The 13863-nt window shown below is 43.4% G+C and overlaps 1 protein-coding gene across 1 annotated transcript; it reads left to right on the top strand.

Annotated features, from left to right (window-relative positions):
• The first annotated feature begins 3186 nt into the window (after positions 1-3186).
• On the top strand, positions 3187-12590 carry LOC120042505 (gastrula zinc finger protein XlCGF7.1-like). Its single transcript, XM_038987338.1, has 3 exons — positions 3187-3217; positions 3346-3529; positions 11658-12590. Exons 1-3 carry the CDS (start codon positions 3215-3217, stop codon positions 12233-12235), a joined length of 765 nt encoding a protein of 254 aa, XP_038843266.1. The 5' UTR covers positions 3187-3214; the 3' UTR covers positions 12236-12590.
• Positions 12591-13863: the final 1273 nt, after the last annotated feature.

Raw genomic sequence — 13863 nt, 5'->3', positions numbered from 1 at the left:
ATTCTGTATCATACAGCTATGAAAGTTATATATTTACAACCACCTGCTCGATAGGAATCCAGCGATGTTTGTGTCTTGAGTTTCCTAGAACTGTCTAGTGTTTTGTGTTCTGACTTATGAAACAGAATGAAGAGTTAATGTTAACATATTACCAGGAAGCTCTACGACATGACGTAGTGCATTCCCATGTACCGAATGAAAAATACAAGTTAAATGGGTTTCCATCTCATTTTCACACAGGACTACAAAACCCTTTGGATAAAAGTCTCTGCTAAATGGCAGATATATCCACTGGTTATACCAAACATTTGGAACACCTTCCTAATATGGAGTTGGACCCTCCACTTTTCCCCTCAGAACAGCCTCAATTCGTCGGGGCATGGACTCTACAAGGTACTGAAAGCTTTCCACAGGGACGCTGGCCCATGTTGACTCCAGTGCTTTCCACAATTGTGTCAAGTTGGATGGATGTCCTTTGGGTGCAGTGGAGGCTCCTCAGAGGAGGAAGGGGAGCCCCATCCTCCTGAGTGATTTTCAGAAAAAAAAAAAAGGTAAAACATTTAGAAAGTTATCCTTTTTAGATAAAACTATACTAAATATAATCACGTCACCAAATAATTGATTAAAACATACTATTTTGCGTCCTCCTCTGGGTGCATTGACTTCAATACAAAACCTAGGAGGCTCATGGTTCTCAAGCCCTTCCATAGATTTACACAGTAATTATGACAACTTCCGGAGAACGTCCTCCAACCTATCAGAGCTCTTGCAGCAGGAACTGACATGTTGTCCACCGATTGAAAGGATCAGAGAATGAATCTAGGACTGAAAGCACAAGCTACAGCTAGCTAGCACTGCAGTGCATAACATGTGGTAGTAGTTGAGAGAGTTTTTGTCATTTATTTTCCACTTTCAGTTTCACTTACTTAGCTAGCAAATGCAGCTAGGAAGTTTAGCCTACTCAAACACCTGGCTCAAACAGAGGGATGCTATGCTAAAAAATCGTCCTCCCTCGTTTTAAACGGCACTGACCGCCACTGTTTGGATGGTGGGCCTTTCTTGGGAAACTGTTGAGCTGGAAAACCCAGCAGCGTTGCAGTTCTTGACACAAACCGGTGCGCCTGGCACCTACTACCATACCCCGTTCAAAGACACTTAAATATGTTGTCTTTCCCATTCACCCTCTGAATAGTGCACACACACAATCCATGCCTCAATTGTCTCAAGGTTTAAATATCCTAATTTAACCTGTCTCCCCCCTTCATCTCCACTGATTGAAGTGGATTTAACTAGTGACATCAATAAGGGATCATAGCTTTAGCCTGGATTCACCTGGTCAGTCTAAGTCATGGAAGGAGCAGGTGCTCTTAATGTTTTGTAGACTCAGTGTATAGCTCTACAGATAATCAAGTGCTATTTGCATGTGATGCATTTGCTCTGTTGTTTACAGGATGGTTTGTATCTTATAGAGCGTGGCTTTAAGGGAATAGTATTTTCACATCTAGATTAAAACGAATGTGAAAAATAAACAGAGAAAATGTCTATTAATAACACACTACCTATACCTACCTGTTCATATAAGTATTTATTCATCATCTACATATCATCTACATATTCATATTAAGCTTCTACGTCTGTGTACAGGAACGTATTATTTGGAAGACGTAAGAGAAAATATATCAGCTTATTGTTAAATTATTATGACGTTCTTTCCAATACAAAAGGTGTAGGAACTGTTGTTTCCAAACTGCGTTACCCACTCCAGCCAGCAGATGGCGATTTGCATCTTTCATGTGATGCTTCTTGCGTGACGTATAATTTACTGGACGGGACGCTTCTTCAGGAACAACAACACGGCTACTCTTTCAACCACCTCGGTAGCTTGCTAGCCAACATAAAACTGGAAGATTGACTCTTTAGACCATGTTAATGTACATTAGCTAATCTCAGTGTTGTAAACGCAGTTCAGGTGACGTATCAACTGGTTAACTTTAACCTAATTTGCTTGTTCAATTTGCAAACTTGTTAAATATTGATACAGAGCCTAGTACTAGAATAATGCTAACTAGCTAGCTAACATCCCCGACCATGAGCTCGCTAAACTACTCATCCCCTGCTAAAGAAGAGGATGCCTGTTGTACGGAGAAAGAAGATCTGGCGCTGAACATTGTTGTGGAAGAAGAAGAAGAGGTTATTACAGTGAAAGAAGAGAAAGAACCTTTCATAATGAAAAGGGAGGAAGAAGAGGTTGTTATAGTGAAGGAAGAAGAGGCTGTTATAGTGAAGGAAGAAGAGGCTGTTACAGTGAAAGAAGAGAAAGAGCCGTTTAGAGAGGGAGAGGATGCTATCTTAATAAAGGTGAAGGAGGAAGACGTTTTGGGAGTGAAAGAGGAGGAGACAGAAGAAGCTTTCAGAATGAAAAAGGAGGAAGATGCCATTACATTGGAAGAACTGTTTGGAGTTAAAGAGGAAGAGAAGGCTATCTCAATTAAAGAAGAGGAAGACGTTTTAGGAGTGAAAGAGGAGACAGAAGAAGCTTTCAGAATAAAAAAGGAGGAAGAGGAGGCTATCACGTTGAAAGAGGATGATATTACAGTGAAAGAGGAAGATGGGAAAGAGGTTGTCAGCGTGAAAGAGGAGGTAGAAGCTTTCAGAATCAAAAAGGAGGAAGATGCCATAACATTGAAAGAAGTGGAAGAACTGTTTGGAGTAAAAGAGGAAGAGGAGGCTATCTCAATTAAAGAAGAGGAAGATGTTTTGGGAGTGAAAAAGGAGGAGGAGGAGACAGAATATCCGATTACCATCAGTGAGTACTGTCTTAAAAACAGGGGCACAAACTATGCAGTTGTTGAACTAATGTGGGGGTTTTACGGGGCATTATACTGAATACCTGCACTTTAATATGTTGTGCAGTACTGTAGGAATTGTTAAAGGGTCAATCTGCCATTGGTACATATATTTAGGGGACTTTTAAATTTGGCAACCATTTTGTTCGAACAACCCTTTAACATTTGCATTTTATCCCCTGTTTAGAGATAATAATGCTTCTTGTAAGACCCTATGTGATTTTAATAGACGGCCATAAGTTTACCGTCTGTTTGATGTTCTCGTTCACACAGGAGAGAGACATGACTATTGTGGATCCTCTGGGGAGCCTCAACAACATCCTGATGCTGACGAGTCAGAGAAGAGTCTCTCCAGATCAGAACACCAGATGGTACAACTTGGTCTGGTCTAGCATACAGCTTGCTTTATCTGGGGCTGGGTTTCTGTAATGCCCTTTATGACTACAGTGACATCAGCATCCGTAATGATGTGTCTGTGTCCCCTCTTTATGGTTACCAGGACAACGCTAGCCCGCCCCCTTCCGCCCTCCTGGAGTCCCCGTGTCGTTTCTCTCCCGGTAGCACCTTACTGCTGGGTATGAAGAGGTTGTCTGTGCTGCTGGTGGACTGCAGGAAAACAACGGGGCTGAGTGGAACTGTGAGAGGACGAGAAGAGAAGAAAGGATCAGATTTGACACATCAAAGTAAGTGCTGTAGTTTAGTTAGAACAAATACAATAGATCTGCCCACTGGTATCTGTTACCAGGACAACCAGCAGAGTTCTGTTAGTTGACAGGAAGATAGACTGGTATCTGTTACCAGGACAACCAGCAGAGTTCTGTTGACAGGAAGATAGACTGGTATCTGTTACCAGGACAACCAGCAGAGTTCTGTTGACAGGAAGATAGACTGGTATATGTTACCAGGACAACCAGCAGAGTTCTGTTGACAGGAAGATAGACTGGTATCTGTTACCAGGACAACCAGCAGAGTTCTGTTAGTTGACATGAAGATAGACTGGTATCTGTTACCAGGACAACCAGCAGAGTTCTGTTAGTTGACAGGAAGATAGACTGGTATCTGTTACCAGGACAACCAGCAGAGTTCTGTTAGTTGACAGGAAGATAGACTGGTGGATATGGATGTTTGAATATCATAACACTGAAAAGAGAGAAACCAATAGACCATATAAAACCTTGATGAAAGTTAGCTTTGGAGAGAAAGTTTAAAGATTGTCCGATATGAGGTGCTTTTTTACTAAAACTTTCCCTTAAAACATTATGGATGTTACATTGTCTGTCCCAGTCAACCCCCTATTTTTACCAGACTGTAGAACAGGCAAACTAAACTCCAGACACTGTTAATTAATTAACTAATACTGGAGGAAAGCTGTGATCAGGCTGCCCACTCAAGAGAAAGCTTCAAACTGTAACCAGTGCCAGCAAGCTGGTTCAGGTTATCAATCAACCTACCAAGGTAGTTACAAACAGTACAGGAATGAAATCAACAACATATTTTGATCATATCTTTACTCATGCTGCAGAAATTGGTTTTAAAGCAGTTTCCAAATCCATCAGATGTAGTGATCACAATATAGTAGCCATGTCTAGGAAAATCACAGTTCCAAAGGCTGGGCCTAATATTGTGTAAAAGAGTTCATACAATAAGTTTTGTAGTGATTCCTATGTTGTCGATGTAAATAATATTTGTTGGTCCGTGGTGTGTAATGATGAGCAACCAGACGCTGCCCTTGACACATTTGAAAATGCTTATCCCAGTTACTAATAAGCATGTACCCATTAAGAAAATGACTATAAACTGTTAAATCCACGTGGATTGATGAGGATTTTAAAATGGTATGATGAAGAGGGAGGCAAAAGAGATGGCAAATAGGTCTGGCTGTACAACTGATTGGCAAACGTGTTGCAAATTGAGAAATCATGTGACTAAACTGAATAAAAAGAAGAACGAACTACACTATGAAACAAAGATAAATGACAAAGAATGATAGTAAAAAGCAGCTCCATCATTCATTGAATCAGATGGCTCGTTCATCACAAACCCCACTGATATTGCCAACTACTTGAATGAATTTGTTCATTGGCAAGATTAGCGAACTTAGACATGACATGCCAGCAACAAACGCTGATACTACACATCCAAGTATAGTGGACCAAATTATGAAAGACAAGCATTGTAATTTTGAATCTGTAAAGTAAGTGTGGAAGAGGTGAAACAATTGTCTATCAACAATGACAAGTCACCGGGGTCTGACAACGTGGATGGAAAAGGATTGAGGATAATAGCGGACGATATTGATATTGCCACCCATAAATTCCCTTATCTTCATTTACAGCCTACTAGAAAGTGTGTGTGTCCCTCAGGCCTGGAGGGAGCCAAAAGTCCTTCCGCTACCTCAGAATAGTAAAGCCCCCTTTACTGGCTTAAATTGCTGACTTATCAGCCTGTTACCAACCCTTACATTTTTTTGTAATAATTGTGTTTGACCAGATACAATGCGATCATAGTCTGCTGCTGGAAAAACTTGTGTTATGGCTTTACACCCCCTGCTATATTGTGGATAAAGAGCTACCTGTCTAACAGAACACAGAGGGTGTTCCAGAATGGAAGCCAGTACAACAGAATCAGGGATTCCCCAGGGCAGCTGTCTAGGCACCTTACTTTTTTCAATCTTTATTAACGACATGCCACTGCCTTTGAATAAAGGCAGTGTGTCTATGTATGCAGATGACTCCACACATCAGCTACCACAGCAACTGAAATGACAGCAACACTTGACAAAGAGCTGAAGTTAGTTTCAGAATGGGTGGCAAGAAATAAGTTAGTCCCAAATATTTCAGGTAATATTAAGTTACATTGGCCTACTATGCTAATTCTGTAGCTGTATTTTTAGAGGAGGGTAACGATAAAGATTTTGTTGGGGCGCTGTCACGAGAATTATTAATCCCAATGATGTTAACTCAACAATCACGTAAGCTTTGACCAATTCCCCCGAGGTTGTAAGGCCCGGGTTTAATAGAAGAATTAGACAAAGTCTCAGTATGCAATAGGTCAATCCTTTATTCAGAGAACGTTCTGAAAATCATACATTGCACATAGCCTTTTATACCTCACATTTGGTTATAACATACACTTTATGAATGCCCCTCTTCTCTAACTCAATCCCAATGTTCTACCCATATATTGCTTATCTTATTCTGCCACATGTTCAATAATCTTCTGCCTAACGGTTTCTCCCCTCCCTCTGTGGGGAGACTTCCTTCCTGCTATCAGTTTCACAGTCACAAGATGTCTGTCGACCTCTTTTCTTTGAATGTCTCAACTATACTTCTGCTTACATTGCTAAATAGTAACATTCTGTCCTCGTCTTACATTTACATTTTAGTCATTTAGCAGACGCTCTTATCCAGAGCGACTTACAGTAAAGTGCATACATTTTATTACATTTTTTACATACTGAGACAAGGATATCCCTACCGGCCAATCCCTCCCTAACCCCTAACCCGGCCGACGCTATTCCAATTGTGCGTCGCCCCACGGACCTCCCGGTTGCGGCCGGCTGCGACAGAGCCTGGGCGTGAACCCAGAGACTCTGGTGGCGCAGCTAGCACTGCGATGCAGTGCCCTAGACCACTGCGCCACCCGGGAGTCTTGTCCTATACACACACATTATTATAGCCTTATAACTCTAATACATTTCACACCGTCATAGAGTTTCAGGGTGGAATCATTTAGTCATTACCTTAAAGATATTCCTTCCTTTATCAGGCGCCAGGCAGGTATTAACCCTAGTTATTAAAGGGGGGTAAAGATAAAGATTTTGTTGGGGCGCCAGGCAGGTATTAACCTGCTGAAAGGAAAAGAGTAGAGTAGTGCTACCAGGCACACATCAGCAGAAGATACTGAATAGAGTGGAGCCTGTTGGCCAGATAGCCAGTGGAGACTAGAGTGGAGCCTGTTGGCCAGATAGCCAGTGGAGACTGTTGGCCAGATTGCCAGTGGAGACTAGAGTGGAGCCTGTTGGCCAGATAGCCAGTGGAGACTAGAGTGGAGCCTGTTGGCCAGATAGCCAGTGGTGCCTGTTGGCCAGATAGCCAGTGGAGACTAGAGTGGAGCCTGTTGGCCAGATAGCCAGTGGAGACTAGAGTGGAGCCTGTTGGCCAGATAGCCAGTGGAGACTAGAGTGGAGCCTGTTGGCCAGATAGCCAGTGGAGACTAGAGTGGAGCCTGTTGGCCAGATAGCCAGTGGAGACTAGAGTGGAGCCTGTTGACCAGATAGCCAGTGGAGACTAGAGTGGAGCCTGTTGGCCAGATAGCCAGTGGAGACTAGAGTGGAGCCTGTTGGCCAGATAGCCAGTGGAGACTAGAGTGGAGCCTGTTGGCCAGATAGCCAGTGGAGACTAGAGTGGAGCCTGTTGGCCAGATAGCCAGTGGAGACTAGAGTGGAGCCTGTTGGCCAGATAGCCAGTGGAGACTAGAGTGGAGCCTGTTGGCCAGATAGCCAGTGGAGACTAGAGTGGAGCCTGTTGGCCAGATAGCCAGTGGAGACCAAAAATTCCAAGATGGCATAGCAGTCAGACGTCTTTGTCTTGTCTCGTCCCATGTGTATATATCTTTTTCTTCGTGTTCTTTTAAATATTTTTCCTAAACCTCAACTTCTAAATACTCTCCTGCAACCCGCCTCACCCAATGTGGTGTGGATCTTTTTTTTTTTTTTCCTAAAGTATTTCTATTTACCTTCGATCTGGAATACCTCAACTGAAGCTAGCTAGCTAACTAGCTACCAATTATCAGTCAGCTAACCACTGCTAGCGGTCATCAGCTAACCTTTAGCACGGAAAACTCTCCCTCTTTCGCCGTCTGGCTTGAATACTTAGTCGACATGGCACCCCGCCGCACCACCACGACAGGTCTGCCGACGAATACTCCATCAGCTGTGCCTTCAACTGGCCTCCGTCGGATGTCGGAGCAGACGCTTCTACTAGCCCCGGGCTACTAACTTTAAACGCTGTGTCGCCCGCGTGCTAGCGTAGCAGCGACTACTCCACGGCTTCCCTGTTCCTTCTATTGCTGCCCCCTGGACCCTATGATCATTTGGCTACATAGCTGATGCCGGCTTGACTGTCCATTAATCATGGTACTCAGTTCTGTTTATTTATTTAGTTTATCTGTCGGCCCCAGCCGCGAACTCAGGCTCTGTGTGTAGTTAACCGAACCTCTCTGCCCATTCATCGCCATTTTACCTGTTGTTTTAGCTGATTAGCTGTTGTTGTCTCACCCGTTGTTGTCTTAGCTAGCTCTCCCAATCAACACCTGTGATTACTTTATGCCTCGCTGTATGTCTCTCTCATATGTCAATATGCCTTGTATACTGTTGTTTAGGTTAGTTATCATTGTTTTAGTTTACAATGGAGCCCCTAGTTCCACTCATTATACAGTGGGGCAAAAAAGTATTTAGTCAGCCACCAATTGTGCAAGTTCTCCCACTTAACAAGATGAGAGAGGCCTGTAATTTTCAAAAAGAAAATCATTAAAAATCCTACAATGTGATTTTCTGGATTTTTTTTCTTCTCATTTTGTCTGTCATAGTTGAAGTGTGCCTATGATGAAAATTACTGACCTCTCATCTTTTTAACTGGGAGAACTTGCACAATTGGTGGCTGACTAAATACTTTTTTGCCCCACTGTACCTCTGATACCTCCTTTGTCCCACCTCCCACTCATGCGATGACCTCACCCATTATAACCAGTTTATCCAGAGATACAACCTCTCAAATCATCACTCAGTGCCTGGGCTTACCTCCGCTGTACCCGCACCCCACCATACCCTTGTCTGCACATTATGCCTGAATCTATTCCACCACGCCCATAAATAGGCTCCTTTTATTCTTTGTTCCCAACTCTCTAGGCGACCAGTTTTGATAGCCTTTAGCCGTACCCTCCTCCTCTGTTCCTCAGGTGATGTGGAGGTAAACCCAGGCCCTGCGTGTCCCCAGTCACCCTCATTTGTTGACTTCTGTGATAGAAAAAACCTTTGTTTCACGCATGTCAACATCAGAAGCCTCCTCCCTAAGTTTGTTTTACTCACTGCTTTAGCACACTCCGCCAACCCTGATGTCCTTGCAGTGTCTGAATCCTGACTTAGGAAGGTCACCAACAATTCTGAGATTTCCATACCCAGCTACAACATTTTCCGTCAAGATAGAACTGCCAAAGGGGGAGGAGTTGCAATCTACTGCAGAGATATCCTGCAAAGTTCTGTCATACTTTCCAGGTCTATGCCCAAACAGTTCGAACTTCTAATTTTAAAAATGAACCTCTCCAGAAATAAGTCTCTCACTGTTTCCGCCAGCTATCGACCCCCCTCAGCTCCCAGCTGTGCCCTGGACACCATTTGTGAATTGATCGCCCCCTATCTAGATTCAGAGTTCGTTCTGTTAGGTTACCTAAACTGGGATATGCTTAACACCCCGGCAGTCCTACAATCTAAGCTAGATGCCCTCAATCTCACACAAATCATCAAGGAACCCACCAGGTACAACCCTAAATCTGTAAACATGGGCACCCTCATAGACATTATCCTGACCAACTTGCCCTCCAAATACACCTCCGCTGTTTTCAATCAGCATCTCAGCGATCACTGCCTGCGTCAGTAATGGGTCCACGGTCAAACGACCATTCCCTCATCACTGTCAAACGCTCCCTAAAACACTTCTGCGAGCAGGCCTTTCTAATCGACCTGGCCCAGGTATCCTGGAAGGATATTGACCTCATCCCGTCAGTCGAGGATGCCTGGTCGTTCTTTAAAAGTAATTTCCTCACCATATTAAATAAGCATGCCCCTTTCAAAAAATGTAGAACTTAGAACAGATATAGCCCTTGGTTCACTCCAGACCTGACTGCCGACCAGCACAAAAACATCCTGTGGCGGACTGCAATAGCATCGACTAGTCTCTGCGATATGCAACTGTTCAGGGAAGTCAGGAACCAATACACACAGTCAGTCAGGAAAGCAAAGGCTAGCTTTTTCAAACAGAAATTTGCATCCTGTAGCTCTAACTCCAAAACGTTCTGGGACACTGTAAAGTCCATGGAGAACAAGAGCACCTCCTCCCAGCTGCCCACTGCACTGAGGCTAGGCGACAAGGTCACCACCGATAAATCCATGATAATCGAAAATTTCAATAAGCATTTCTCTACTGCTGGCCATGCTTTCCTCCTGGCTACCCCAACCCCGGCCAACAGCTCCGCACCCCTCGCAGCTACTTGCCCGAGCCTCGCCACCTTCTCCTTCACCCAAATCCAGATCGCAGATGTTCTGAAAGAGCTGCAAAACCTGGACCTGTACAAATCAGCTGGGCTAGACAATCTGGACCCTCTCTTTCTAAAATTATCCGCTGCCATTGTTGCAACCCCTATTACCAGTCTGTTCAACCTCTCTTTCATTTCGTCCGAGATCCCTAAAGATTGGAAAGCTGCCGCGGTCATCCCCCTCTTCAAAGGGGGTGACACTCTAGACCCAAACTGTTACAGACCTATATCCATCCTGCCCTGCCATTCTAAAGTCTTTGAAAGCCAAGTTAATAAACAGATCACTGACCATTTCGAATCCCACCGTACCTTCTCCGCTGTGCAATCCAGTTTCCGAGCTGGTCACGGGTGCACCTCAGCCACGCTCAAGGTACTAAACGATATCATAACCGCCATCGATAAAAGACAGTACTGTGCAGCCGTCTTCATTGACCTGGCCAAGGCTTTCGACTCTGTCAATCACCGTATTCTTATTGGCAGACTCAATAGCCTTGGTTTCTCAAATGACTGCCTCGCCTGGTTCACCAACTACTTCGCAGATAGAGTTCAGTGTGTAAAATCGGAGGGCCTGTTGTCTGGACCTCTGGCAGTCTCTATGGGGGTACCACAGGGTTCAATTCTCGGGCCGACTCTTTTCTCTGTATATATCAACGATGTCGCTCTTGCTGCGGGTGATTCCCTGATCCACCTCTACGCAGACGACACCATTCTGTATACATCTAGCCCTTCTTTGGAGACTGTGCTAACATACCTCCAAACGAGCTTCAATGCCATACAACACTTCTTCTGTGGCCTCCAACTGCTCTTAAACGCTAGCAAAACCAAATGCATGCTCTTCAACTGATTGCTGCCCGCACCCGCCCGCCTGACTAGCATCACTACTCTGGACGATTCTGACCTAGAATACGTGGACAACTACAAATACCTAGGTGTCTGGCTAGACTGTAAACTCTCCTTCCAGACTCATATCAAACATCTCCAATCCAAAATGAAATCTATAATCGGCTTAGGTAGCACGTCCGGTGAACAGGTCAGGGTTCCATAGCCGCAGGCAGATCAGTTCAAAACTGGAGCAGCAGCACGGCCAGGTGGACTGGGGACAGCAAGGAGTCATCAAGCCAGGTAGTCCTGAGGCATGGTCCTAGGGCTCAGGTTCTCCGAGAGAGAGAAAGAAAGAAAGAAAGAAAGAGAGAAAGAAAGAGAGAATTAGAGCAAGCATACTTAAAATCACACAGGACACCGGATAAGACAGGAGAAATACTCCAGATATAACAGACCGACCCTAGCCCCCCAACACATAAACTACTGCAGCATAAATACTGGAGAGAGACAGGAGGGGTCAGGAGACACTACAATATCATTTGTTTTATATTATGAAATGTTTGAAAACTGGCCTCAGGCTATTGAGGGATCTGATTTGGATTAAACCTCATAGCAAGGCAGTTTTATGATATGGAGATTTCATGCTGGTCTCTCTTAAAATAACACTGTCTTTGTCAGGAGGAAAACCAAACATGGAGGAATCAAAGATGTCTAAACCAGCAAGACGACGCCTCTGCTCCCAGATTGGAAAGAGTTTTACCAAGTTAGGAAGCCTGAAAAGACATGAGAGGACACACAAAGAACCGAAGCCACAAAATTGCGCCCAGTGTGGAAAGAGTTTTAGCCACTTAGGAAATTTGAAAGCTCATGAGCGAACACACACAAGGGCGAGGCCTTTCCATTGCTCCCAGTGTGGAAAGAGTTTTAAGCGGTTAGACACCCTCAAAACTCACAAGAAAATACACACAGGGGAGAAGCCATACCATTGCGCCCAGTGTGGAAAGCGTTTTATCCGGTCAGGAAGCCTGAAGGAACACATGAGACTGCACACGGGGGAGAAGCCTTACTACTGCTCACATTGTGGAAAGAGTTTTAACCATTTAGTTAGCATGAAAAGACATGAGAGGATACACACAGGAGCGAAGCCACACCCTTGCTCTCAGTGTGGGAAGAGTTTTAAGCGCTTAGACACCTTCAAAGCTCATCAGCGCATACACACGGGAGACACCATACCATTGCGCCCAGTGTGGAAATAGTTTTGGCCTTTTAGAAAGCCTGAGAGTTCATGAGCGAATACACACAGGGGAGAAGCCTTACCGCTGCTCCCAGTGTTCAAAGTGTTTTACCCATTTAGGAAGCCTGTAAGAACACATGAGACTGCGCACAGAGGAGAAGCCTTAAAAATGTTCAGACTGTGGGAAAACATATTACTCATCACAGTCACTTAAACGTCATGTGAGAATCCACACAGGAGAGAATACTTATCCTACTGTGTGAACTCATATTTCACATCACATTGACTTAAAATTAATTAGAAAACAGTCACAGTGCTCCCATGTCTTATATTGTTGACTGATAATGTGTTTACCTGTTTTACCATATGAAATTGAATTGTACAAAGTATACTTAATCATATCTGTATGTTTTTATTAGAAAACATGAATTGAATATGGAGTATGTCAGTTTGCATATAGAGTAGATCAGATTCCATGTGTTTAAATGGTCCTTTTTTTAAACTCTGACTCTGTGTTTGTCTGGGTGTCTTTCCTCCAGCACTACAGATAATACAGTGATATTTGGATGTGATGCATTTGTTCCATTGTTTACATTTGCATTGTTGGCCCACTGATGATTTAATGAAATGAAAATATTCAGACTGTAATGGAAAATGTTAATTGTATGTGTCCACATAACTGAGTATGTGACTAACCTTGTGATACTGTCCTATTATAATCTCCTGTTCTTGGGACCATCATTATGTGTTGCAAACCAGCTGCACCTGCGTCCTTGTATGAATAACTGTGTAACTCTGTAATGTATTACTTCTACATTTTTATTCTCTCTGAGCTCAGAAATAAAGAATCTTGGTTTGACTTGGACTCCAGCAGATACTTATTTTATAATATCCACCTCAACTCTCCCACGGATTGCTGTTTATTATTGTCTCAATGAAGAGTTCCTCGATCTGGCAACCTAAATCCAATGACTTACGTCTGTGCCCAGTGGTTTGAATAAGTAGCAGGTGTTGGATCAATATCCACCTTAGTATCTAAGTTTCCGTGCAATTTGCCACAGATTTTCAGACAGACTTATTGCGGATAAAAGGCTTTGGGTGATGACGTGGTGCACAAATAATTAACTGTTGCTTTTAAATTCCCATATACCGAATAAAAAATACAAGTTAAATGTTTCCATCACATTTTCAACTCTACTGATGGTTTTTAAAAGCTGTTGGGTTTTATAGACAACGTGAACATGGCACGTGCACTGTAGCTAGCAGCTCACATATACAGTGCGGGTAGACAACATACATGATGAGACTAATATGGATAAGAGCCATATTTTATTCATCAAATAGCAACCAAGCATCGATCATCATGTCACAAGAATAAGACCATCAAAATGTATTGAAAAGGAGCATCAAGCTCATCACATGCAGTTTCACCACCCTGTGAAGTTCATAACTTATTTAGTCTGTAGCCTAATAAACTGCATGGTTTCCCAAGTCGTAGTGGGAGGACCACACAACATATCATCACTTGACTCCAAGTTAACTAAGATGTGATGGTTATTATATAAATATTTGCTCATAAAGGAGTTTCCACAGCCATTTCTCGCTTAGACATTTTTACTGACACAAAAAGACCCCACCATGTCAAAGAGA

Source organism: Salvelinus namaycush, unplaced genomic scaffold (genome assembly GCF_016432855.1).
Source record: "Salvelinus namaycush isolate Seneca unplaced genomic scaffold, SaNama_1.0 Scaffold7, whole genome shotgun sequence".
Classification (NCBI taxonomy): Eukaryota; Metazoa; Chordata; class Actinopteri; order Salmoniformes; family Salmonidae; genus Salvelinus; species Salvelinus namaycush.
The sequence above is the reverse complement of the archived record's forward strand: the minus strand, read 5'-3'. Positions and strand labels throughout refer to the sequence as shown.